Raw genomic sequence first — 26842 nt, 5'->3', positions numbered from 1 at the left:
AGAGTAGAATCCCTCTGCAAGCACTCTCCACTTCCCTACTTACCCATGCAGGAGAAAGGCAGCATTTCCATGGAGGTTTTGCCATTGTATTCCTTTGGAGGGGACCAGACGACTGAGGCTCTGACCCAGCAAAGTACTTAAGCATGTGTTTTAACTCCCATTAAAGTCACTTCAGCACAGTTAAGCGTCAGTAAAAATAGTGAAGACTTCCTGATTCTTCTAATTTGGGGGCACTCTGATGCATAACACTTGCGGTATTTATGGTGTTTATTTCCAGAATTCTTCTAAAACTTTTCAAGGATGTTCTAAGAAAGATTAATAGAAAAGTGATTCACTTCAGAAGGATTAGATAGAAAATATCATGATAGAAAGGACTTGGAAAGACTAATGCACAAACGTCTGAGCTTTCTAAGGGGTCTAAGAGAGGTTGTATTATTTTGGCTCTTGAAATTCTGGAATATTACTCATGTATTTCAGTATATTCCAGCCAGAGACCTTTGCACTAAGAACTCATTCACTTTTAGCTAGAAGTCTGACAATAGCAAATTTTCCTCTGGAAACAATGACTGAATACATTAATAGCCCTGTATTCCCTAGTACAAGTCCCATGTTCAAACCAGTAGTGCACATGTGATACATTCCAAAAAAAATCATATTCCTATATACTGGGCCAAATACTTCCTTGGAATGCACATCTTCCATGCAGGTCAGAATTTGTTGTTTTGTTTCTTTTGCCTTGAACAAGTCTATTAAGTGCAATTCATAATTCACAAGACTCCGGTAGATTCAGAGGCTTACACAGTGGCACTCACATATCCCAACAGTGGTCTGGACCCTTTTGAGTGTTGTGTTCCAGTGACTCAGGGGTAGTTTTAGAAATATTTTTGTCCAAACAATGTATTTCTTTCCTCTAGTGAAGAACTGAATATAAAAGCCCTACAGAATGTCCCCTTCCTTCTTCAATACTTCCCCAGCACAGCTGAACTTTCTTCAAAGGTAACTATCTGCAGGTTATCCACCCTCCATGTCTTTTGCTACACCCATCTAATTTTTCAAGATTCTAACAGCAGGATTTCTAGCACTAACTACTATTAATTTGTTATTATTGGTGGCTTTTTTTTTGGCACAGCACATTTCCAAGATGCTGGATATGTTCCAAAGTAATACTATCAGCATTCCTAACACAACAGGAGGGATTCATTTAGCTCAGTAGATTCCACTTCCTAAGCACTGGATAAAGCAATGCCAGAATTTTGTATCCATAAAGAATTTTTTTTTCAGTCCCAAAGCTGTATTTATAATTATGCTGGTTATTTAAAAAAACAATGGTCAGTGAGGAAACTGTTCTGGAAACTGGCTAGTTAGTAGCAGTGGGTGTGGAATACAAAAGCAAAATGGGAGAAAAGAATAACATGGTCATTTGTCTACAGGAGACAATTTGTGTGTGAGCAATTATTGCCAGAGTAACAAAGCCTAATTCCTTATGCATAACGCTATGTTTTAGTCATGGGTACTTCTAGTAAAAGTCATGGACAGGTCACGGGCAATAAACAAAAATTCACGGCCCATGACCTGTCCATGATTTGGGCTGGGGGGTGCTCTGGTGGGGAGGTCAGGAGTGCCACAGGTGCTGGAGGGGGTGGCCTGGGACCCCCCAGCTGGTGCTCGGTGGGGGGAGGTGGGTGGTGCATGGCCTGGGACCCCCTCTGGTGCTGGGGGGTGAAGGAGGGAAGGCAGGTGGTGCACGGCCTGGGATCCCTGCTGGTGCTGGGGGGTGAAGGAGGGAAGGCAGGTGGTGCACGGCCTGGGATCCCTGCTGGTGCTGGAGGGGGTGGGGGAATAGTTGACAGGGCTGGTAGGCTCCCTACCCGGCTCTGCATGTCCCTGCAGCTCTTAGGGAGAGGGGTGGCCAAGGGGGCTCTGCACGCTGCTCCTGCCACAAGTGCCGGCTCTGCAGCTCCCATTGGCTGGGAACTGCAGCCAATGGGAGCTGTGGGAGTGGCGCCTGCAGCTATGGGCAGTGCGTGGAGCCCTCTGGCCCATCCTCATAGGAGCTGCAAGGACATGCTGGTGGGAGCCAGGGAGGCCCCCCACCCCGAGGTAAGCACCCCTGCACCCGTAGCCCTGAGCCCCCTCCCATACACCCAAACTGCTGCTGCTAGCCCAGGGGCTTCCTGGCTTGAGCAGCCCCTGAGCCAGCACCGGTCACTGCAGAAATCACGGAGGTCATGGAAAGTCACAGAATCCATGACCGCCGTGACAGACACACAGCCTTACATATGCGTAGCATTGAGAACAGAGTTTGTTTTGTAACCTTTCATGCTACAATATGAATGTAAGAAAGAAAATGACAAATCACATCCACCTTTCCATGTAAGATACTCTGCCACAGAAACAAGAGTCTGAGTCTAATTAAGTCCGTTTTCTCTTTCACTTTAACTGCAATTCCTGTAGGTAAATTACTCCATGAGGGAAGCAGAAGGCAGGTTCTCTATCAGGATGGGAAAAAAGGATTTCCATCTTACAACTAAGTTAACTTTCACTGGGACCAGCTACAGAAAAGTCATTGAAATGATGCACACAATGCCCCAGGTTGGTACCATCAGCTAAATAGCCGCTGTCATTTTGTGTTCGTGCTCAGGACTAACCCTGCTCCTGTTGGAGTCATTAGGAGTTTTGCTATTGACTACATTAGCAGCGGGAGCAGGCCTGTAGTATTCTACGGATCACAGTTAGTTTAGTTTAGTGTCCAACAATGTAACCACTGTTTGGTTTGGGGTTTGTCAGCGCATGCATATAGACAGTGCACAGTATATACAAATACACGCTATACAGAAAATGTTGTAATATATTTAAAATTGAATATTGGCCAACTCTTGCTACACAGTTACCACACCTACTCATGGACTTTAAGGTCAGAAGGGACCATTATGATCATCTAGTCTGACCTCCTGCACAACGCAGGCCACAGACTCTCACCCACCCATCCCCCCGACTCCTGTAACAAACCCCTAACCTATGTCTGAGTTATTGAAGTCCTCAAATCGTGGTTTAAAGACCTCAGGGTGCAGAGAATCCTCCAGCAAGTGACCTGTGCCCCATGCTGCAGAGGGAGGTGAAAAACCTCCAGGCCCTCTGCCAAATTGCCCTGGAGGAAAATTCCTTCCCAACCCCAAATATGGCCATCAGTTAAACCCTGAGCATGTGGGCAAGTTTCACTAGCCAGCTCCCAGGAAAGAATTCTCTGTAGAAACTCAGATCCCACCCAATAACAGGCCATTGGGCATATTTACTGCTAATAATCAAAGAGCAGTTAATTGCTTCCTAGTCTTAGTAGAGAAGAAAACTGTGAAAACTTGTTCTACCATGTTTGTAGTAACTGCTTGTGCAAACGCTGGATTTTTTTTTTTAATGGTGACACTGTGATGTAATAGAGAGAATACTATAATATGTGTGGTAAGCTAGAGATGGTAGAGTAAGCAATAAGTGTACGAAAACAGATATTGTAAAGAGGTTACAATACTTTACTGTGTATGTTTGGTTACAGTAGAGAGAGTAGGATATTTGACAGCAGACATGCACTGTCATTTATATAATGGTAGTAACTAAAAGCCTCAGAGAAGGATCAGGGTTCCATTGAAGACAGCATACAAACATTTATTTAATATAGGGCCACCGGCCCCAGTGAATTCAATCCCAAATTACACATTTTAGATTTTTCTGTCTCCAAAGCCCTGGTTTTTAATGGATTCCTCCCCCCATTCTATTTTCAGTTAAAAATTCTTCCAAGGCAGCTTGTGTTCATGACGGTTTACCAAAAAAGTAACAGAACTCATTTGTTGAGACACATTGTGCTGTGGGACGGCAAGGAGGTTAAAGTAACAGGCACTTACACTGGACTCTTCCCAAAGTTATCTGGAGGTCATGACATTAAGGGTAGGTTTCTCAAATTTCTAGGAAGCCTTGATAGCAGAAAATAAAGGAAACTTAAAAGTGAAGGACCCAAAAGCTGGTTATCTAAATATTTTAATGCCAGATTGGTCCCAAAATGTTTGAACCTATCTGCAGGCAAAGTTGCCAATGAATTCAAGGAGTAAGGACTTCAAGATTGGGTCCTTTGCGATGAGACTGTAAAGCGAGCTAGGTTATTTCATATGGCCTTCTTCAGAAAACTGCTTGTAGTAAATTACATTCCACCAAGGCAGCCCAGGAGCCCCAGGGGCATTATGCACATTGCCTTGTGGTGTTCTCCCTAGGGCAGTGGCCCTCTACCATGCTCACCTTCCTCAGGGTTCTGTCTAGAAAGACCATCTAGCCCCCTGATGCTGAGATTTCTTCATCTGAAAACAACAACTTTCCTGGTGTTCCCTATGGGAATTTCTTTTGAGCAGATGTCACCATTTCAATTACTGTATGATTGATTTATTAGTAAATACAGAAATTTCCCCCCTTCTGTGGTTCAGTAGAAATCAACACATGGCACAAAAAATGATTTTATAAGAAAAAGATATTCTTGCTAAGTGCCAAATGTTGTCCTTGTCTTCTTGAGGTGCTATGTCATGTGCCCTGTCACTAATTAAAAGTAACAGAAAAGCAGCAGGGTAATCTGAAGTTAATCTGTCTGAACTCTTTCTTTTAGTGGAGTTTTTCCATCCTCTCTCCATCCCTTTTCCCTGGAATTCCAAGGTAAACGTGTATGTGGAGCATTCAACACACAATCATCAGGATGACATCGCCATTGGTTGGAACAACAAGGACCAGGTAAAACAGCACAGAAGAGATTTGTAAAATATCAAGTGTGTTTGAAAAGACTAAATGAGACAGAAAGATAGTCAAGGAATTTGAGCAGGAGAAAAACAGTAGACTTATTAAGATAACTTTGTAAAACTACGAATGTGGAGCGGTCCTAATTCTTAGTGGGACTACTTAAATGCATCCTTCATACAGCAACCCTACAAACTGCTTTACAAAGAGAGGCAACCAAAGGCTAAATGGAAATGGTCCAGAGTGGAAGACTGAAGGAATTTCAACCTAAAATTAAAGGGAAAAAAACAACTGTTCATAACATGCAGGCCAAGATTGGAGGAGCAAATGACCAGGATGGGGCAGAGGATGGATATAAGGTGAAAGAGGTAGAATGGAGAAAGTCTTTGGGGAATTTCAAAGCCAAAAGAAGAATTTTGAATTAGGTGAGAAGCCACTGAAGTGGGGGAGGTGGTTGTAAGGGATTAAGAGATTGTTTCTTTCAATGAAGTGGGTCAGATTCATATTAACAGGAGTTAGACAATAAATACCCCCAAGTGGCAGGCATTTTTAGCATCGGTGATTTAATTACAGCCTTTTTTCTTTTTTGATTTCTCCTAATTGGCAATAAGAATGATACATTTGGCATAAAATGTCTAATACATTTTACACTGTAACAGGTAAACCAGTTTCAGTTTTTAAAATAAAGGAGCAAATCTGCCTTTTAAAAATAATTGGTAAAGTAAAGGACCATAATTTAATCAGAATCATCTCAGTTATAACCTAAAAACATGGGTGAATAATTGAGTTCATCTCAAGCTCTGACTTAAAGCAAATTGTGTATACTCTGAATTTGTATTGAAGCTATAATTGCCAACATACTGAGGCACTAAACAGGTTGTTACACTAGCATAATGTTACTCAAGACAGGTATATTTCAAAGAATATTATTTTCTTAATGATGGGAAGGGGAAAAGTAAAGTATAAAACCCATTACCATAACGGAAAATGAATTTGCCTCCATAAAGAATCAAGCTTCCTTTAGAGTAATAATGTACAAGCACCAAAATCCCAAATGAAATGTAGAAGAGGGATATACAGGGAACCCTTCAACCACTGCTGAAATGTATGCTGCCATTTCCATGTGTGGTGTGTGATGTTAAACAGTTCTCGCATAACACTACACAAGTTAGACCCCAATTCTGCATAACTTAAACTTCATATGCAATGGGAGGTCTTCTTGAAGCCAAAGGAACTGCTTGCAGTGCTTAAAGTTAAGTGCATGTGTAACCCACACATCACCTGGGTGTGGTGTTCTGTCCCATCTAGTGGCACTGAGACCACTTAGTGAGAGAGATTTAATGAGTCTGCTCTACAGTCTTAGCTAACAGCCATATGGCTTTTAGCTCATGCAGTAGAGGTTCATGTATTTAGCCCCAAAGGTCCCAAGTTTGATCCTGCCTGCCAACAACTGGGGTCTGTTGGTGTTACATATACGTAAGTCTTTGCAGGATCATGGCCTTAGTGCACTGGTAAAGAGAAATGCTGCATCCTGCTGAAACCACAGAGGAGATTTAGATAGTAAGAATGCCCTTACTCTAAAATTGACTTCTAGTGCTAAGCATGGCATTCATGTGAGTAAAAACTACAAAACCAGCTTTATGCTGGATATCCCCATTCAGTGCATGTAAGGAGGTTTGTTACTCATGCCACTTCTGTGTCTGTTGATGTTGCCCAGGTATTAATTTCATCTACCCTGAAATTTGGAAAAGAGCATGTAAAGTACCGAGCCACTGTCGTGCAGCCGTTTAATTTCACCTTGAGGCAACTGGAGGTCAGTTCCCTGTCTGAAAGAAAAGGTGGAAAGTACGACCAGCAGGTACGATAATAAGATGCTGCAAATTAAATAATATCTATAATAATATATTTATACTGTATCCTTCATTTCCAGAGCTATATACAGTGGTCACCATTATACAGCTGTAAGTTACCAAACATTGCTGTGTCCTAGTGTCACAGATATCTCGATTTATTTCCTTTTCTAAGTATAGACACATAAATGTGCTTTATCAGATACCCTTGCATGAACTCTTGGGAACTTATAACATTTTACTGATGTCCAGTGTACATATGACACTTTGGTGGGCACAGCAGTGGGAAGTGTGTGTGTGTGTGGGGGGGAATCAAATGAATTTTGGCCTAGAACGGCCACATAAATCCCTATTCCTATAAAAACTGCTCTGAGTTCTTTAATGTATACACAGAGCAGACAGAACTTCAGTTTTTAGGCTCCAAATGAAAGTCCCACACAAAAAAGAAGGTAGGGACCAATGAGGAAATCTGTTGCATGAAAGGAAAAAGGATTTAAAATACATTTTGGCCAGGTTTGTCTGCAAAGTGCTTATGCTAGGAATGGAAAAAATAGTTTGCAAATCACCCCGCAAAATAAGAAAAATGGAAAATATTACATGACCTATCTGAAAGATGTATGCATGACATAGCATTTGCACTGCAGTATCAGGGCATTTGCACAGTAAGTTATCACCTGAAGCTGATAATAATGCCCAATAATAAGCTGCATGAATTGTGCAGTACTCTCTCTGGGGTTTTCTTTCCGATCCTTGCACAGATAACAGAGAGCTCTCAACTTGTTTTCATACAAAAGTGATTGTATTTGTAGTGATCAGTATTTGCCTAGGGATAAGTCTTGTTTGTCCAGTTCTTATACAGGCAAAACTCCCACTAGAATTATTAATTTCAAGGGTAGTTTTGTTGAGGAAGGTCTATGGGCCCAAACCAATTCCCAATGAAGTCAACAGAAAGACTTTCATTGACTTCATTCTAAAAGTGCAGTTTACCTATGGTGCAGAAGGTGGTTTTTGAGGCCTGACAGCATGCAATTCAGTAGAACATTCACACACTCTAGGACATGGAACATGGACGGACTTAGAAATGCCTCAACATTTTGTAAATAGAAAATACTGGCCTTCCATAGTAGTTATTGCAACAAATATGGTTGTTTCCATTGGACATCATCTTTGGGAAGGTTCTATCAGGCTGTTCCATTAATTCTAGTCCTGCAGCCCAGGATCAATGTAGAAATCCATCTCTTCTGGTTTTAGATACAGCTCACTTGGAATGGTGGGCAGCCTGCTGACTTCAAAGTTACTTTGGAAGATAAATCTAAGGTCAACATCACCCTCTGGGATGCTTGTGTGGCAATTTCTTCAGGTCAGGTATGAAATTGGAGTTCAATATGAGTAGGCACATTTTACTTTCTGAGCTTTAAAAAAATAAAACCTCCCATCTAAAGTGTTCTCACAGTTGTGCAGACAAATTCCGTTTCAAGTCTAAAAATAATTTGTGCATTCGGGATGAAACACTCTTGTGCTGATGACCAGGGCAAGGGCTACACACTACTTAGGTTTCCCAACAGGAACAAAGCAGAACTTAAAGGCTCCGCTTGTGATAGCTCTCTGCACCGGGATGGATTCTGCTTTGGTGCATGTGTCATGATAGCAATTCTCTAAGAGTTTATAAAATGCATTTTGTATAACTGCAAACTAATTTTCCAGAAAGGAAATACAAGACAGGCAAAGGCACTAACATGTATATTCCATTTTTCTCTCTTCCAGCTTCAGAAAGTACTAACTGTAGGAAGTCTTCAGGCATGTGGGTCTATAAAACAAACAACAGTCTTGTTTACTGAATATCTAGATCTGAACTGGGATGGAAAAAAAATCTCACAGAATTTGACATATGAGGTATCAAAAGGCTATTACATCTGTTTACTCATCGTATACTTTGCAGGAGCAATTTCTGTGTTGACGGGGTTTATCCTAAGTTTTCGAATTTCACATGAATCACCTTAGAACTCAGTGAAAACTCTAGAATGGATTTTGAAGCACAGTTTATAAGCATTTTCCATGGAGCTGAAGGAGGTTCCTTTCTTATTACTTTGTAAATTATCACTATTTATGGATTTCCTTTATTTTCACATGGAAAAAGAGAGAGATTTGTAGAATAGCTAAGAATAAATCAAATGAAATAAAATACAGGCATCACTTCTGCCTTGAGTATACAATGATACTGTAGTGATGGTATACATCGGGGCCAAGTAGATATGCTGATAAACCAACATGCTTCCTAGTGAAAGAACTTGTATTTTTGGATTATGTTGAAGCTTTGGCTCTTTGGGTAACAGGAGTTGGGTGAGACATGGAACTGATACCACCAGTTAGCTGGCAATATATATATATTGGACCTTCTTTTGGTTCAGAAGCAAACCATGAGCATGGGATGGAGAGTGAAGTTGGCAACCTGATGTGTGGGAGAAAATGGTTGTTTTGGATAACTATAATTTTTCATTCAATTGCTACATTAACAGAGTATTTTCTCGGTTTAATACAGAGAAACAGACCATTGTATCCAGATAAAATTCAGTTAGAAGCCACTTTCGAAAATGTTTTTCTGACCTCGTGCAGCAGGCAACATATGCTGGGTAAAATAGAAATAGACTTCTCAACTTGGCTGGATTATTACATGAGTCTTGCACTGTGTGACCTTCCAAATGTAAGTCGGATATTAGTATATTGCTCCTACTGCAATTCACAAGTATTTGCCAGTTAAATGACTGATTTTCATTGAGCCTCAGTGTTCCACAAAAATTACCACCAGATATTTGTTTCTAGAATTTAGCAAAATATAAATAAAAATTGAATGGCATTTTGGGATGGGGAAAAAGAGTTGTTACCACCAAACTCTCATTACTTTTTTATATATGTCCCATTTGGAGAGATTCTCTAGTCCCCCTTAAGAATGCCAGTCACTCCATTCCCATGCCCTCACTCAAAGACCCTCGCCTTTCCCAGAGCTTGTCTATGCAGTTCCAGTAGTTGGTCAGAGAGGTCACCAGAGAGCAATATATCAGGCTCTCCTTCAGCCCTAGCTATATTGCCTTGAGAGCATTCCCAGCCTTTGCTGGCTCTGGTGCTAGTGGTAGAATTTGGAGGTCAAGCTTTGGTCCCATGCTTGATGTTTGTTTTAGTTTACACCCACAAACTGGACATCTTTCTGTGTTCTGTCCTGTTTTCATGCTTAGAATCCAGAGCTCCCTGTAGATATTAAAAGCGTCACAATATTCACCAGCATACTTAAGGTCTGTATTTGTAAAATAAATTTGGTCTCTTCCCAGCTGCTTCCCTTGTTGGCAAGCACAGCAGGTTTGGGCCAGGGGTGAAAGTAAGTCAGGACGATTACCGGTATGGGCCGGGGGAGGGGGGGGCCTTCTGCCCCCGGAAGGGGCGGGGCCTCAGGCAGAAGGGGTGGAGCATGTGGGCCAGCATCCCCCAACCAGGCCTTCCAGGCCCCCTGGCCTGTGCTGCCTGGGACTCCCATGTTGATTTAAAGGCAACTGCCCCCTTTGCCTCCCCCACCCGTTGGAGGCTGGGGTGGGAGGGCAAAAGGCGCAGGGACATTAAAGCTCTGCAGGGTCCTTTGCCATGGCAGCGCTTTAACATTAAAGCAGAAATGTTAAAGCACTGCTGCGGCAAAAGACTATCCTTAAAGCACTTTAATGTCCCTGCCCCTTTTGCCTCCCCTGTTGGCGGCTCTGCTGGTACGGACCCTACTGGCAGGGCCGCTGACAAGGGAGGCAAAAGTGGCAGGGACATTAAAGCGCTGCCGTGGCTGGGTATGGGCTGGCGCGGTTCTTACCGGTATGGAGTGCCGGCCCATACCGGCTTACTTTCACCCCAGTTTGGGCCCAGTTAAAAATAGGTTCTCTTGGTCCCAGTAAAACGTTTTCAAAGTTTGGCAGTTGTTTATTTCTGAAGTTTGGGCCTATCTTAAACATGTCACTTTAAAATCTGATGTATCCTCCTGCTTTAAAAATCTTCTGCTCAGATATATATATATATTATATATCTGATAATATATATATTATCTACAAGAATGACAGCTACAGTAGTTCAGCACAAGACCAGAAAGAAATTCACTTGTTTTATTAGAAGTGCAATTTTAGTTCAGCCATTCATCTAGTCTTGTAGACCTAAGTGATCATTGAATGTACAGTAGTTAAATCACAAAGGTTTAGAGGCACAATAGAGTAAGAGGGAGCTGCAAGTTTTAAGAGGCATTGGTTTCTGAAATGACAAGTGTGGTTTATCATTTTGCTGTGTGCCTGAGAGAATGCCAAGATCTGTGGCAACTCTTGCAGATTCTCTTACTCTTAATTTCCATAGTAAAACTAAGCCTAAATAGTGATGTTTTCCATATTTAGGTAATTATTCTCTCTGGAAGGCATCAGCTCAACAGAGGAGATATCATCCTGCAGTCAGAAGGCAGACTCCACCATACTGGTGATGTCAGAGATGATGGGGTGCTCACAATAGCCTTAAAGAATATCAGCACAGCTAAAGTGAAGAAATATTTGATGGAATTTGAAGTGAGTTTAATACTGGGCACGGACATCTGTGAAGTCTTTTAAAATAAGGGCTTTATAGCACTGTGTCGTTTTTTTCTCTGTTGAAGGCATACTGCCATCTAGCTTCCAATCTGTGCGAGTGCAGTAAATGACTAACAAGACAGTAAAATGGGGGAAAATGCAAGCTTAAAATCAAAAAGGATTTTGCTTCCTGACTTTGGTAGCAACCCCCTTTACCGTATTGGTGTGCACAGCAGATGCAGTGTGACCGCAAGAGAAAAGAAAGTACCAAGACTAGACAGCTTCAGATTTTGGTGACAAATGCAGTAAGTGTACCTCTACTGGAGTGTATGTTATGCTTTTTAAACGGTCTCCACAGCTGGCTACTGTATTCAGCACCTGCAGTTTAAGTGACTGCCCTAGTTGGTGAAGCATAAAACAGGATCTTAGCCAAAACAAGCATATTTTATTAATGGGGAAACAAAATGTTAGACTCAAACAAAGGGTCCATTGCCAGAAAACAACAGTGGTCTCCGCAAGAGAGATGGAGAACTGCCTGATACTATGATCGTCAGTCAGGCAAACACCTTTCTTTCTCGCTTTTAACTTGTAGATAGCAAGTAAGATAGAGGAGCTCATGGGGAAGGGAAAAGCATTGAGGTCAACACCTGACATGTGTTGAGCATGTTTAGGGGAGGAACACGGATAGCTAACCATAATTATTTCATGCAACATTAGCTACCACTTCAAATATTTTAATGATTTGGACATTCTTCTAAAAGAACTTATATCAAAAGAAGAGATATTAAAGATGGGAAACTCAACTCATGCATATGAGCTTTATGCTCCAGCACATGCACTGTTAATGAGTGGCACAAGCTGGCAGCATAGCAAGTAACTGATTATCAGTGTTTCTTTCATTGCTACCATTAAAAGATTATCCACATGCCTGGCACAGTGTGCAATGCTGTAATTGACTCCACTTTGCTATCAAATTGTTCTGTCTCAAGTCAATAATCCTATTGCTTGAACTTTTCAACACAGGCATTGAAAAAATATCTCCATTGCCATCTAGTTTTATGTAGAATCCGTTGGCATTCCGACATCATTACTGAATGTTGCTTCGTTTATTCTTTGCCTTGGCTCTGCATCAATGTATTTTTTTTTCTTATGAATGCAGCTAAAAGCATCTGAGGATATTTGGCTAGGCCTGACAGGAACTGCTACTTCCTCAGCTGTTCAGAGCCAAGTCCTGATGGAGGGAAATATTGATCAAAAAGAGAAAGTAAAAGTAACTGCTTCTAAAGGAAAGGAGTGTCATCAGTATTACATGGGCTATGTAAAGGGTAAGTATATAAGAGCTGCAATTGTTAAAAATAAGCTGCGATTGACAGCCAGTTGCATTGCTCACACAGGAGAGGAAAAAGTGCCAGCTCAGTTCAGTTTTCATTGCCATTCAATCTGAGGAGTTGAGCCTATTAACAAAGGTGCCAATTATGATGATAGTTTTTCACTAGATGGACCCTGTGTACTGAGCCCAACAACTCATTTCATATAGGCTGGGTGGTAGTGACTTGTGAATAACTCTCAACCAAGTCTGGATTTGAATAGGTGGTGATGTAGTTGAAAAGCTGTCTTGAGTGACTGATCCTCCCCTTGCCTACATGGGGTTTAATGTGCAAATCAAGGGTTGATGGCAATGGCTTGACTCAGAACCTGTGCATGTAGCGGCTGTGAGAAATGCTGGCAAAAGCCATGCAACACCTCAGTTCTCCCTTTTTGGGAGTCTCTTGCACAGAAATGGCTCAGTGTGTGGAACTACTGCATATAGTCATTTCTGGGGGGGTGAATGAGTGATTAGACTGCCCAACACATTTTCATTTGTGACCTATGCAGGATTTGAATTAGTCTCCAGCAGTGAAAGCCTGCAGAAGTCAAAGGGAGAGCACAAGACTCATTATGGAGATCTGAGAGAAGAATGTCACCGGCTTATTATATTAACCCAATGCTTCAAAAAGCCTGCACGCTTTTAGTGTAAAGTAGATACAAGTTACACAACAGGAGAAATCCTAATAATGAAGCTGATTTGACGTTTCTCCTAGTTAGTCCTGCTTCTCTCTGCAAGGACATAACCCCTCTAGCTATTGCATAAATACCACTCTATTCAATTAATTATAAAGCTGGCTTTAAAACACCAATGCCTGGCAATGTTGTCTGGGCAAATGTTTATCTCCTTTTACTCTCCCAGGGGACTTGGAGGAAGGAGTAGAGCTCACTGCATGTACTGATGGACAACAGATGGCTACCATTAATGCTTATCTCAGCGTTAATGGCATAAGGCAAGAAAGGATGGGACAATTGATCCTCACTGCTGTTAACCAGAGCTTGAGTTTGGTGGCTCATGGTTGTGGAGATCCAATAGTTAAAGTTGAGGTGAGATGCCTTTAGCAGCAGTTGATAGTAGTGCTGCATTTTGAGCTACAGAATATTTTCTTAACCCAGGGGTGGGAAAACTTTCTGGCGTGAGGGCCACATCGGGTTTCGTAAATAGTATGGAGGGCCGGTTAGGGGAGGGGGTCGTGGCCCAGCCCCCACCTCCTATCTGCCCCCCCTGTTCCCTGATGCCTCCCCCAGGGGCCCCTTCCCCATCCACACACCCCTGTCCACCCCTGGATCCCTGCCACCCCATCCAACCCCTCCTCTCATTCCTGACGGCCTCCCTGGGACTCCTAACCCATCCAACCATCCCTTCTCCCTGTCCCCTGACTGCCTCTGGAATCCCTGCCCTGACTTCCCCTGCCATCCCATCCAACCCCCCCTCCTTCCTTACTGCCCCCCAGGACCTCTGCCCTGCCCCCATTCAACCCCCTGTTCCCCCCAGCCCCTATCCATACCACCACCCCAAACTCCCCTGCCCTCTATCCAACCTCCCCTGCTCTGTGCCCCCTTACTGCGCTGCCTGGAGCACCAGTGGCTGGCGGCGCCACAGCCGCGTCGCCCGGCTGGAACTGGACTGCGCCACCACTGTGCAGCACAGAGAGCGGGTCAGGCCAGGCTCTGCAGTTGCATGGCCCCAGGAGCTCGCAGCCCTGCCGCCCACAGCATTGCGCCAGTGGCAGAGAGAGCTGAGGCTGCGGGGGAAGGGGAGCTGTGGGGGAGGGGCTGGGGCTAGCCTCCTGGGCCAGGAGCTTGAGGGCCAAGCAGGATGGTCCCGCGGGCCATAGTTTGCCCACCTCTGTCTTAACCTCATTAAATTAGTGGAACATCCTCCAGATGGGTTTCATTTATGGATTGTATCCAATAACATGGCACATTAGAGGTGTTTGGGATTCTCCCCTGATAACAATGTATATTATGCTACCATTTTTATATCTGGGATGAGTCAACATTTGGGTGGGTCTTGCAAAAAGTGGAGTTGAAAAGATCAACTCACCTAGAGCTAGACAGTAAGGATGCTGTCACCACATAAAAATCCTACTAAGCTCTGTGCTCAGACCATAGGGAGAATATAGAACATGTGTGACAATGTTACTGTAAGAAGATAATGGGCCAGATTCGGCAGAGATATGGAAAACATGTCTTACTGCACTGGCAAGGCCCCTTGCATTGCAAGATTCACTCCCGTGGAGGGCGGGTAGGGTTTCTGCTGCAGCCTCCTGTGTGCTATCCATTGGGGGAGGGGGTGGCGATTATATGTATCACAATAGCACCTAGGGGCCCTGATCTCAGCTGGGGCCTCTTTGTGCTAGGTACAAATATAGTAAGAGTCAGACCCTGCCCCCAAAGAGCTGATAGTATAAATAGAAGAGACAGACAAAAGGGGAGAGAGAAGCAATTTCCCAGTGTCATCCAGCAGGAATAGAACCCGGGTTTCCTGAATCGTAGTTCAGTTCCCGAGACTCTGAACTCCCACCAGGGCTCCCTAGGAATGCTGCAAGGAGGAGAATCTTTAGAGAGCTCTGGAGTCAGCAAATTTCTCCTGTTCCCCTTTCTAGCCCAGGCTGCACCCTTTTGGAGCAATGTGCAGCTTGTTTCCCCACGGGAAGTTCAACAACCAGGGGGCTCTGCTGGAATTTGACTAGACTCTTATTGATTTTGGCCCAGCACAAGTGGTTCCTAAATCATAAAATCCTGATATTTCATATTTTCACAGAATAAACTTAACGAAATTGGGTCCCACCTTAAAGCCAAACTCATGGAGAAGATCAAGAAGTTTGATGAATCTGTTTTGAAATTCAGGAGATCAGTAAGTAATAAACACGACCAGTTGGCTTAAAGATTAACATCTTAGAAATGGCTAAATCACCTAATGCAGGATGGTCCCATTCTGTCATGCAGTATACCTGAGAGCACCATGAAATCCTGTGCAAGAACCATCCTTGCTATTCTCTGGGAAGGAGTCATTGTGGGGTGCAATCCAGACCAGTGAGGGGTTGTCTCACCACCTGCCCTGCAACCTTGAGTGTCTCACAGTGCTTGGCTGGTGTAGCTCCAAAGCTAGTCAGCTCACAAACAGCCTAACAGCATGTAGGTAACAGCCTGAGGGTCTGTGTATAGCTGCAGTTCTGGATCAACAGCTCTGATCCCAGCAGCCTGTCAGTCACACTCTGGCTTCCACCAGCCTTGGTTACTACTTGCAGGGTGATTCCAACACACTCTCAGTCCCAAATTGTCCCAATAATGTGTGTTCTGCACAGTCCAGTCCTCTCCTGGGCAGTTCAGATATTAGAGGTCCATTGCCCCTGTAAGGGGACAATATCCAGCAGCTTGCTCCTTTAACTGGAGTTACCCAAATAGTTCAGTTTGAACACAACACTGGATTAGTTTTGAATAAAAACAAAACAAATTCATTTAATTACGAAGAGAGAGATTTTAAGTCAGTACAAGTACAAAGTATTAAAGTAAAACATGGTTACAAGAGAAATAAAGAGAGAACATTTTCTAGTAGCTAAAACTTAAACTCTTGGTTCAAGGTAAAATCCTTGCCACGTGTTCCCAGCAAATTTTCATGTCAGGATCCCTTCCAAAGTCAACAGGCTGGTCCCTTTGTCTTCTTCAGTGGGGGAGAGAAAGAGAAACGAGACACAGACTACCTGGGGCGGTTTTGCCCTTCACTTTTATAGTCCAGTCCACCTTTGAAATGCATTTTCCTGAGGGTTACCCCTAGATAAAGTTCCTTCCCGCTATGAAGACTGAGACATGGAGGCTCGTGGTGAAAGATGTTCCATCTTATTTGTTAAAATTCAGATCAATCTGTTCCTGCCCGCCCTTCACTGCCAAAGAATGGCCACTTGACTGGTGATTTACAGTCAACATCGATGACACCCAGCTAGAGGCATCAGCTTGTCCTTTATCTTTGCAAAACTGATTTGCCCTCTCTTGCTGTCTCAGGGACTCTGTTTACTACTTATATGTAAACTGAGGTAAACACACATGCCTTTGTTTAGGACAGACTGTTTAACAACTTCTGCCTAGTCAGGGCTACATGAGTTTGAATACATGCTAACAACATTATATGGGGGAATTATAACTTTACATATAATTTTGCTGCCTGCATTTCACCATCATATTATTGGTCAGTGAATTATTAGTTTTCAAATGATACCTCACAAGGCATAGTTTGTACAAAGATTATGACAATAGTGTGTATGGTGTGAATACAGGTCTTTCGCTGCTTTCGGTCACAGTCATTAATACAAATTAAACACCATTGTATTAACTCTAGTTGTTTTAATTTGAACTATTAAATGGTTCATCCTTTGTGGACACTGCTGTTCACATAAAGGAAAAGCACACTCCATCCTTATAAAGGTTCCATGTCTTTGTAACAAACCCTAAGGGATGTGGACCCACCTCAGCTCCCAGAGGCTTTAGTGGAATTATGGGCATTCAGTACCTTCCAGGATCTGGTCCTATAAACCTGCCTTTGGTTTTCAATAAATCAGATAGCCCTTTTCTATAGGAATCTAGCAAGAAAGATACAAAATTGTCACAGATTCACAGGCTCTGATCTACCTGCCAGCCTGTAGCCAGTCCTTTGGGAGTGATCCCTTTAGCATGCCAGACCCCAAGGGTCCCCATAGTTCCACAGGGGCAGGTCCACGGCCCCCACAAGTCTGAAACTGGGCCTTGGGCACCAGCAATCCCTGCCTCTCTCTGTGACTCCCTACAGTGAGCCCAGACAGACCACATTCCTGTGGGAGGCTTGTTCTTTACACCTTCAGGGTGCACTACTCTATATATCTACAGTTACACCCAGCAGCCTCTTCAATAGGAGCTAACAATGTATTAGTCACTTGGCATGCAGAATCTCAAAGGCTTTGAGTTAGCATGAGAGGGTCAGGCTTAGGATATGGTTCCTACTGGTGGAAGCCAGGGTGTTGCCATGCTGTACTTTCCCTGAGCCCATCCTTGCCTGCTCTGTCTCCTTTCTCTCCCAGTTCCAGGAGTGCTCTGTGTACTCTGCTCCTCTTAATGCAGACACCTGACACCTCTTGGCTTGTTCTCCAGACACAGCCATGCTGTGTTCATATCCGCAGCTGCCTCTGTAGCTAAGTGGTAATTTTTGGTCATTGGAGTTCCTATTGTTTCTGTAGGGTATTCCAGTCAAATGTGTTGATTCCAGCCCAAACAGTTCTTGTGGCTGTATGTCTCACATACCTAGCCTGATCTCCCATGCCTAAGGAGAAAACCAATTCTTCCCCCCATAGGTAGTGATGCAAAGATGATGGGTACAGTGTCATACAGATAGTGCATACAAATAATACAGAAAATTCCCACATTCCACACAAAAGCATTATGGGAAAGCTGTGAGGTTTGCTGATAAAGACATGGTAGTCAGCTCCAAAGCACTGATTACTGTCATAGGAAAACAGGCTCCAAAAGTTTGCTAAAAATCACTGCATATGTCTACATTTCTTCTTGTTTGGGGCCCACTGCAGGTGCAGCAAATTGATTTCCTGTATGAAGCAGCTGGTTGGCCTTTGAAAGCCTCCCAAGAGGTTGCCGGAATCCTCCAAAATGGGGGGAAAGCTGTCACCCAGATGTGGAAGCAGAGTGGAATCAGGCAAACCCTGAGGAATAACCTCCCACTTTACTTGAAAAAAATTCAAGACACTGTCCAGCAAATGCAAAATGAACTGCAAAGTAAGCAGAGCCATCTAAAGCAAGGGGGTATTCTGCACAGGGTGAGGTCAGTGCAGGAAATAAGCAGAGGCTAGAAAACTGAATAATTAAAATGCTGAATAGGTTTTATTTTGATCTATGAAAAAGCGCTGATCTAGACTCTGGGTTGTGATCGGTTATTTATAAATATCTACACAAACTCCACTGGATCCATATTTACACAGATCATTTCTCCAGTTGCCACAGTGCCCCACTTACCGGGGGAACAATGCATGGCAATTGATGCATTGGCGGTCGATTTAGCAGGTCTAGACCCACTAAATCGGCCACAGATTGCTCTCTCGTCAACTCCTGTACTCCACCTGAATGAGAAGCACAAGGGGAGTCGATGGGAGAGCATCTCCCATCGATATAGCATAGTGTGGACCCCATGGTAAATAGATCTAAGTACATCAACTTCAGCTACGTTATACACGTAGATCATTACACTTAGACCGATCTCCCCCTGTAGTGTAGACAAGGTCTAAGACTGGCAGCGGATTCCTCAGTGAAGGAGCACATGCTGAAAATGCCACCCCCGCTCCCAGCATTTAAACCAAAGGACCATTAACTTGAGGACTAGCCTGTTGGAACTTGTGTTAGCTAGATTCTGGGCACTGTACCTGTTCTATGGGTAGTATGCTGCCAGGCCATTCCATTGCTAGCAGTTCACATGATGTTTCAGATGAACGACGTTTGCAGTCAGACATTTCCAGTGAATTGTATTCATCTGTGATTATCAGCTGTCTCCGTCATGGCACAAGAGAGAACTTCTACCTGAGTCACGGAATGTGATCTGTCCCCCTATTGCCAATACCAGGACTTAGTCCTTGGACTCAAGTTCAATGTGTATTTGTGCTTTCGGTTAAAATAACCAAATTGTCCCCTTGCTCCTCCTTGGAGGGTGACGAGGTGGGAGGGAAGCCTGCAGTGATAGAGCAGCCAGGTGCTGAGGCATTCTGCCCATGCAGCACAGATAGGGACGGACTGAGGGAGCCTGAGGAAAGGCATGTTTATGTAACATTCCTTACAGTGGATTTGAAAAAGCAGCATGTGCTCCCCACCATCTCAGTGTCTGCTGCTGGATGCTGGAAAGGTGGACCAGGGCCATACCTGTTTTCAATAGCCTGTCTTGCAGAGAAGATTAAGGACTGAAGCTCCTATCTCCTGTGCAGGGAAAGATCCCCTTTTCTCCCTCTTGCACTCCCACCCTCCACCTGTGCTGGGGCAGTGAAGATTTGGTCCTGAGGTACAGCTGGGGACCACTTTAAAATCTATTTGCTAAGGTCAGTTTCACACTTGTTTCAGAGCCATTAGCAACGCTGAAGGATGCCTACTATGATGTGACTTTGAAGCCACTGGATGAGGTTTGGCAAGAGAAAACAGAAGCATATATGAAGAAAATCCAGGCTTTTGTTCCCAGTATTGTAAAGGATGTATGGTTAATGGAACCAATCCAGGTGACATTAAGAGCCATGAAAACAGGCTTGGATATGGTTAGTATAAAACAATGCTTCATTTTTATACGGGTCAGAGGGGATAGCTTACAGGGCTAAGCATCAGCTTTGAAATATCAAGAGTGTCTCTATATATACAGGTCTGGTTCAGGTCCCACTCAGGCTGATTCACCTTGAATCTTTTCAAGGTAGATGCCATCATTGGATCCCTTTCTGTTTTGGGGCTGTTCACATGAGATCTTAATAAAATTCAAGGTTTTGTCTGCTGTGTGTGAACACCAAGGGCCATATTCCTCAACCTGCCCTCAAACTGGCTACTAAAATTGCACCTAAAATTTTAAGCAACATTTTTGTGTGTGCAAATCGCACAGGTAGATTTCCCCCTTCCTGCTTTGTGCATATACCGCTAATATATGGGTATGGCTGTTTGCTACTTTTGAAAAAGTGGCCTGGTATCTCAGTGACATGTTTCATATTAGAGGGTGTGTCACTCTGGTGTCTTTGGCCAAAATGACACCACTAGCAGTGTGCTTGTCGTCCACATGGTTACTGTCTTCCCACCCCAGAGCTACCTGTGTAATTCCTGTCAGTCTATTGTTTGTAAATAGCTTTGGGGACCTTCCGAGGTAAGATATACCTAAAACTATTTAAAGGAGGCTGTTTGTGCTGCAGAACCAATGCATATAACGGAGATCTCAATCATCTGTAGTAGCAACTGTAGCACATCAACTCATTGAAGTGTTGGTACATGTTAAATGACATCCTCATAGGAAGGCTGTATTTCTCTCTGATGTCAGCATGGCTAACTTCTCGTTCATGAGCTACCTCTAAATAACAGGATGACTTGCTGACAGGCAAGTGACAAATGTGAGGGAGGATTGAGTGTTTGTGAATAGTCTTTTGATATCAAGGCAACATTCTGGCTGGTCCGAAAACCACGTTAATGTCACGGTTGATTTTATAATGTGCTTTTCTGGTTCCCCACTAGGCAACACACCAGATGCTGAGGTGGGCAGAAGCCAAGTTTTCCAGAGCTGTAAGCAAGATCCGAAAGCCTTTATCAAACCTGTACAGTTTTTCAGCCAGGTAACAATGGATATTCCTGGCTATGGGTATTCCTTCAGTATAGTCTTCTAAACAAATATTTACATATTTTTTTCACATCAAGTTACATTATTAGGGAACAGAACCAAGCAACTATCCTTGGACACCCTTTATACCAGTTAACATTGACAATGTAAGTTATCATCTACTATCATGGCCCGCTTTTTCCACTTCGGAGAATAAATATCCACCAGCAAATAGAATAACTCTGGTACACTCAGCCTTAAGTAGCACTTTTTGTTCTCATTTTATAACATTTGATACATTAACTGCATTGAATCAATTTAACACCAGTAACAACACGAGTGAATCATTTGTGTCCCACAGGAACTGTTCAGTGGCAGTGAAACTGCCAATGCTGCCTAAAGGAGACCACTCTGTGGACCTGGCAAACATCACTAACTACCTCATTGAAGAAAAGCTAATGAGGCCCCTCAGGGACCTCTACAACATCAACCCAGTAGCTGAGTATTATAGAATCAAACAGAGGATGATGGAGAGTCCCTTTGAATGTAAGTTCCTTGACAGCTCTAATATATTTCTCAGCTGGTCCCAGTCCCCGCTGAGCTCCAGACAGAATTTTGCATAACTAGAGAGGATTGTTAATTAACACCATATTTCAATGGATGGCATTTTATAGTATTTTATGTAGACTGATATTTTGGTGGAGTAACAGTCACCTCCCAGTAAATAAGCCATTTTTGTGAACTTTCAACTCCAGCAAATTTCCATGAGAATTTTTCTTATTTTTTAAATTACATACCGTACAAAAAAGCTGTGTTATAACATCACTATGTTGAGAAATGGGGAGTGAGCAGGTAGAATATATCTGTATCTTACCTACATCCCATTGTGATGAGGTCTCAGAGCATGCATTTTGGCTGAGGTAATATCTGGGTCTCATATTGAGGGCCTGAACCTGATTTCATTGAAGTCAATGACATAACTTCTGTTAACTTCAGGGTGCACAAGATGGCTCTGCAGACACTTCAGAGACCGCATTAGATAGGGAGTATTGCTAACAGGAGCAATCCTCAGTGAACATCTGACCAACAATTACTAGACAACATATCTTCCAGAAACAGTAGTTTTTGGACAGTGTATCTCATGCTTCATTGGCTCCAATACCTGGCCAGAATAGAGGGCTTTAAAAGGAGGCTTCTGATGTAACATTTTCAGAGATGCTGTGCACCCAGTTTCCACTGACTGCAGTTGGAGTTGAATCCTCAGCACCTGTGAAAGTCCCAGTCTTATCTCTGATTTTGCTGGCTTTCCTCTGTTTGAGGCACACCCTTAATATTTATTCCTGCTTCCTGTATAAGAATATGTATATTTAGCAGTAAGATTGTAAACAGAGATGGGCTCAAGTGTAAACTTTGGATCCTGTTTTCATACTTCCCAAAGTTCCAGGACACTGGGATCCAGCATGGTATATAATTATAAGGAAACTGATGCATTTTTCCTGCTGGAGAATTTGCTGATGGGGGACAATTTGTAACTACTTTAGAATTTATGCTGATGGCTATCTTAGAAAGTTTTCCTGAGAACAAACAGGCAAAGGTGGTGTTCTGATTCTGGCAAGCAGTTAATAAGTGCCACCCATTGAGCTCTGTGAACAACACAGTGACATTGCTTTTGCAATATCATCCTCTAGATCATGCTGTGCTGATGGGCAACAAGCACTTTAGGACTTTTGATGGAAGGATGTATGATCTGACATCAAAGTGCAGTGTGCTTCTTGCCAAGGATTTTGTTCACAATACCTTTACCATAGTGCTGAACCAGGAGAGTAGTGGTTTGAGATCATTGCACGTGGAGATGAACCAGACTACCATTGATATCTACCCAGGACTGAAGGTAGGAGGGGAGATTCAAACTTCATTTCTTTCCAGGAGAGAATATGCCAGACTGAAATCACTGCACTTTGACAAAGAAGTCAAAGCCTGAATTTATCTGCACTTCAGACTTAGCACACAGTGGCTCACATAAGTTAATGCAAAGATAGGAAAATCCCACTAATATATCATCAAAAGGGAATAGCCCTCAATAAGAGAAACTAATACCATCAATCCTGGACAATATTCTGCCTGGCCCATATGTGGATACACGGGATGGGGAAGGCTCAAGGAATCTTTCCCCAACTCTTGCATGGCCCATGTAAGCCAGGAAGAACTACAGCACCTGCGCTTGGAGAAACAAGCTGTACCTCACTCCTTGTGCCCACCTGGGAGGCTTTGTGCTTCACTGCTCCCTCAGGAGCTCCACACTATCCTCCACACGGGGCTGTGCATAAATGGCACCATCCATTTTCAAATGTGCAAACTGAGCTGACCCAGTAACCAGGAGTTGCCATTTCTAACATAAGTTATGTTCCAGATATTTGAAAGTACAACTTCATTGGGGAGTTCAGGGGAATCAACACCTTGCAAGATCCATCCTAAGTTAGTTACCCTGAACATTTTTATCATCATCTTAAAATAGACATACAAGATGTACAATTTTTCCCTGATGGAAGAGAACTGCCTCAGTCTGGATCAGTCCCTGGAAAAGAACGGCATCACCATGAGAAAAGAAGCTAACAGAATAGAAGTATTGAATGAGAATGGAATTTCTGTCTCCTGTGACTTTCACTATGATCTCTGTACTGTTACCTTGGATGGATGGCATCATGGTAAGTACTAAACATTCAGCGTAGCCATTCCCTTCTGCTTCAAATTTGTTTCTCTGAATTCTAGAAACCTCAGGTTTCAGAATACAGGCTGTCCTGCATCAGCCTTTCCCTCAAGCCTTGGAGATGGCACAAGACACTGCCAGTGAATGTGATGAGACATGTAATATGTTCCTATAGTAACAGTAGCAAGTGTTTACATACAATTATTATAATTTTCCAGTCTTTTAATGGAGTATAGCAGCTTGAGGTGACCTGTGACCAGCCAGTCCACCTCCACAAGCCAGTCTGAGAGTTGCTGTCTAATATGTCAGATATAACAGAGCATATGAATGTGTGGTACAAAACCTTCATTCTTTTGGTATGATTAACATACCCCACTCATGGCTTCACCACTCCTATGTAATGCACCATCCCAAACTTTACAGTGCATCACTCTGTATCTTTATAGACATACGTCTTCTGTCATGGCAGCTCCTTTCTCTGGCAGTCTCTTTTTCTTTGGAAAAGAGAAAGAGAGAAAGAAGAGAAAGATAGGATAATAATGAGGTATGATGAGTGATGAGAGAAGGAGGGGAAAAAAAATATTTATTACTTCACACATATACAAAGAACTAGGGGTCACCAAAATAAAAAAGGCAGCAAACAAAAAAAAAAAAAAAATCTTCTTTTTTCTTCACACAGCACACACACAACTGGAACTCCTTTTGAGGAGAGGAGGAGGTGAAGGGAAGGACTATAACAATGTTTAAAGGGGACTGATGGATAAATTGGGGTGTCCATAAAAATGGATATGGAGGATGATGAGAATGGTGGAATGGTGTCCCTGTTCTCGTCAGAGGATGGAGATGGATGATGGGAGAGGATCAGAGATCATTTGCCTGTTAGGTTCTCCCTCAGGGGGCACCTGGCATTTGGCCACCACTGTCGACAGACACTACTGGGGATGGATGGACCTTTGGTCTGACCCGGTACGGCCTTTCTTATGTTCTTATGTTCTTATGTTCTTAGGAGGGCAGAGTGAAAAGCTAACACATGGGAGGACAACGTAGCTCCATCAACCTGTTACTCTGCCAAGGGATACTATCCTTGTGGAACCCAAACTCATCACCTCTGCATTACACCTGAGCTCCATTAGGCAGGATAGTAAAAGGCCAGAGGTGGCTTTTAAAACCAGAATTCTCCCGTGGCTCTGTTTTTATCTTCCTCTGTTTTCATTTGGTTCCAGGTGTATCAGCTGGTCTTTTTGGTACCAATGATAACGAAGCTGGAAATGAATGGATGCTTCCCAATCACTCTTACACTGGTAGCGTGCAGGAATTCACACAGAGCTGGCAGGTATGCTGGCTATCTCACTGCTATCAGAAAGCACTGTTGCAAGATCTCTGTCTTTTGAGATCACATGTGGCATTTGGAACACAAAGGGCCACATGTACCATACGTATGTGACAGAGAACTTCTGTTTTACTGAAGGGGTTAAAACCATACAGTGAAAATGTGCAGGAACACATGAGTTAGCCACAGAATACTGGAAATGTGGACCAAAATATTCACCCTACATTTACTTGGGGGAAAACTGCATTTAAGTGCTTAAAATTTCCAAGAAAATTCACCTTCAGGCAGAAACCATGCATGGAAATTTTGGAATCTTTCCCCTGGGCTGAAAGTTTAAGCAAATAAATGCATCAGTTATGACCAGGTAACATCACATTGATTGTTTGCACAGACAATTTCACTGAATGTGTTTTCAGGCACTACAACCACATGCACACAATTCTAATATGGACCCAGATGTGCAGTTAAATGAGGCATATAGCTAGTCAAGTCAAGACTGCGACTAGTTAATATATATTTGATAGCATGCTCTCCAGGAAAAATGAACAGAGCTCATAAGCTGTACTACAGGACTAACGCAGAGAAAGGAAAATTCAGCTTGCAATGCCTGGCCAAGTTGTTTGCCTTTGAGAGCACCAACTCTGGTTGGTATTAACTCCTCTGTGGCCTTTCCACATCAGTTACTAAAGAACTTACTCAAAGAAACACCCAAAGCAGATGATGCCACTGAGACTTTGTGGCTCTTCCCTTTCTCATCACTTGCAAGACCATGACCTCATTCCACACCCAGAACCACTGCAACAATCTAACTCAATTCAGGGCTTCGGAACTCTGCCCTAAATAGCAGAAGGGTTCAAGGTATCTTACTTCTGCTCTGCTATTGGAGAATCAGATGGATTCTTATGAGTGTGCAGAGTATACTTATGTAGGTAATATGGCCAGAATCTTGGTAGGACTGACAGAGGTGTACTGTTAAAATAAACTACTTATTTATTATTAATTTCCTTCCATTTATTTAAGAATACATATTAGCACCCAATGCAAAAGCACCTGGGCAACTTGAGTTAGTTAAAATAATTAATTTAACACAATATACAAGAAACTTTTTGTAATACCGTAAACAAGCTAGGGAGGCATGCATGACCTTTTAAAGTGGTTGATGTCATAATGACTCTGCTTATACTATTGATTGCTACATTTTATTTGTATGCCACACAGCATCTTTGGAGTGCTGAACACCGCCAAGAAGAATCTATAGATGACTTTAGCTGAACTCTGTGTGCTGCTTGCAGTCAGTTTGACTCCTATCCCATTCAGAAAAAGTAATAAAAAGATTGACTTGCTGATAATGTACCATTGTTATACATCATTAAAGCAATGGCCAGGAATACAAATATGCTAAGTCAGGAATTCATTCTAACTATTACAAACTTTTTCAAAGAGGTAGGATGAGACAATACAGTGGAAATAACCTGCTGGACAATGTATTTAGCTGTACTGATAAAATGGAGCTTACATCTCTCCAGCAGTACAAGTAGGGCGGTATGGTACGGTATGCCATACCAGCAGGATATTTATAGCTGGTATGGTGTACCGCAAAGACACAGGAGGAGCAGAACATGGGGCCACTGAGCGGCCCCATGCCGGCAGCTTCTGTGGCGCAGCTATACCACCCCCAGCCCTTCCACATGGGGTCTCCTCTGTCTGTAAAGCAGCTCCACAGGAGGATAGGGCTGGGGGCGGTACAGCTGCACTAGAGGAGCTGCCGGTGTGGGGCTGCCTGGTGGCCCCACGTTCTGCTCCTTTCCCCGCTGCAGTTCCCAGGAGAGCCCTGCAGTTTAGGGTTCTCCCAGGAACCGCAGTGGGGAAAAGAGCAGAATGCCAGCAGCTTTTCTGCTGTGGTTCTACCACCCAGCCCTTCCACGCAGCTGCATCTCTCTGGGGTCT

At 43.2% G+C, this 26842-nt stretch overlaps 1 protein-coding gene across 1 annotated transcript in view; it reads left to right on the top strand.

Moving 5' to 3' along the window:
* The window catches only part of LOC120373771, a 112474-nt gene that overhangs the window by 77969 nt on the left and 7663 nt on the right, over nucleotides 1–26842 (top strand). Inside the window, exons 38-56 of the mRNA XM_039492613.1 lie at nucleotides 915–996; nucleotides 2455–2592; nucleotides 3774–3936; nucleotides 4640–4761; nucleotides 6482–6622; nucleotides 7866–7979; nucleotides 8379–8507; nucleotides 9154–9315; nucleotides 11024–11188; nucleotides 12348–12513; nucleotides 13416–13600; nucleotides 15321–15413; nucleotides 18109–18313; nucleotides 19640–19827; nucleotides 20777–20874; nucleotides 21220–21404; nucleotides 22547–22749; nucleotides 23374–23563; nucleotides 24789–24898. Of these exons, the coding sequence (XP_039348547.1) occupies nucleotides 915–996; nucleotides 2455–2592; nucleotides 3774–3936; nucleotides 4640–4761; nucleotides 6482–6622; nucleotides 7866–7979; nucleotides 8379–8507; nucleotides 9154–9315; nucleotides 11024–11188; nucleotides 12348–12513; nucleotides 13416–13600; nucleotides 15321–15413; nucleotides 18109–18313; nucleotides 19640–19827; nucleotides 20777–20874; nucleotides 21220–21404; nucleotides 22547–22749; nucleotides 23374–23563; nucleotides 24789–24898 (2839 nt within the window). The remainder of the gene's footprint in view (nucleotides 1–914; nucleotides 997–2454; nucleotides 2593–3773; nucleotides 3937–4639; nucleotides 4762–6481; nucleotides 6623–7865; nucleotides 7980–8378; nucleotides 8508–9153; nucleotides 9316–11023; nucleotides 11189–12347; nucleotides 12514–13415; nucleotides 13601–15320; nucleotides 15414–18108; nucleotides 18314–19639; nucleotides 19828–20776; nucleotides 20875–21219; nucleotides 21405–22546; nucleotides 22750–23373; nucleotides 23564–24788; nucleotides 24899–26842) is intronic.

Source organism: Mauremys reevesii, linkage group 10 (genome assembly GCF_016161935.1).
Source record: "Mauremys reevesii isolate NIE-2019 linkage group 10, ASM1616193v1, whole genome shotgun sequence".
NCBI classification, from domain to species: Eukaryota; Metazoa; Chordata; order Testudines; family Geoemydidae; genus Mauremys; species Mauremys reevesii.
The sequence above is the reverse complement of the archived record's forward strand: the minus strand, read 5'-3'. Positions and strand labels throughout refer to the sequence as shown.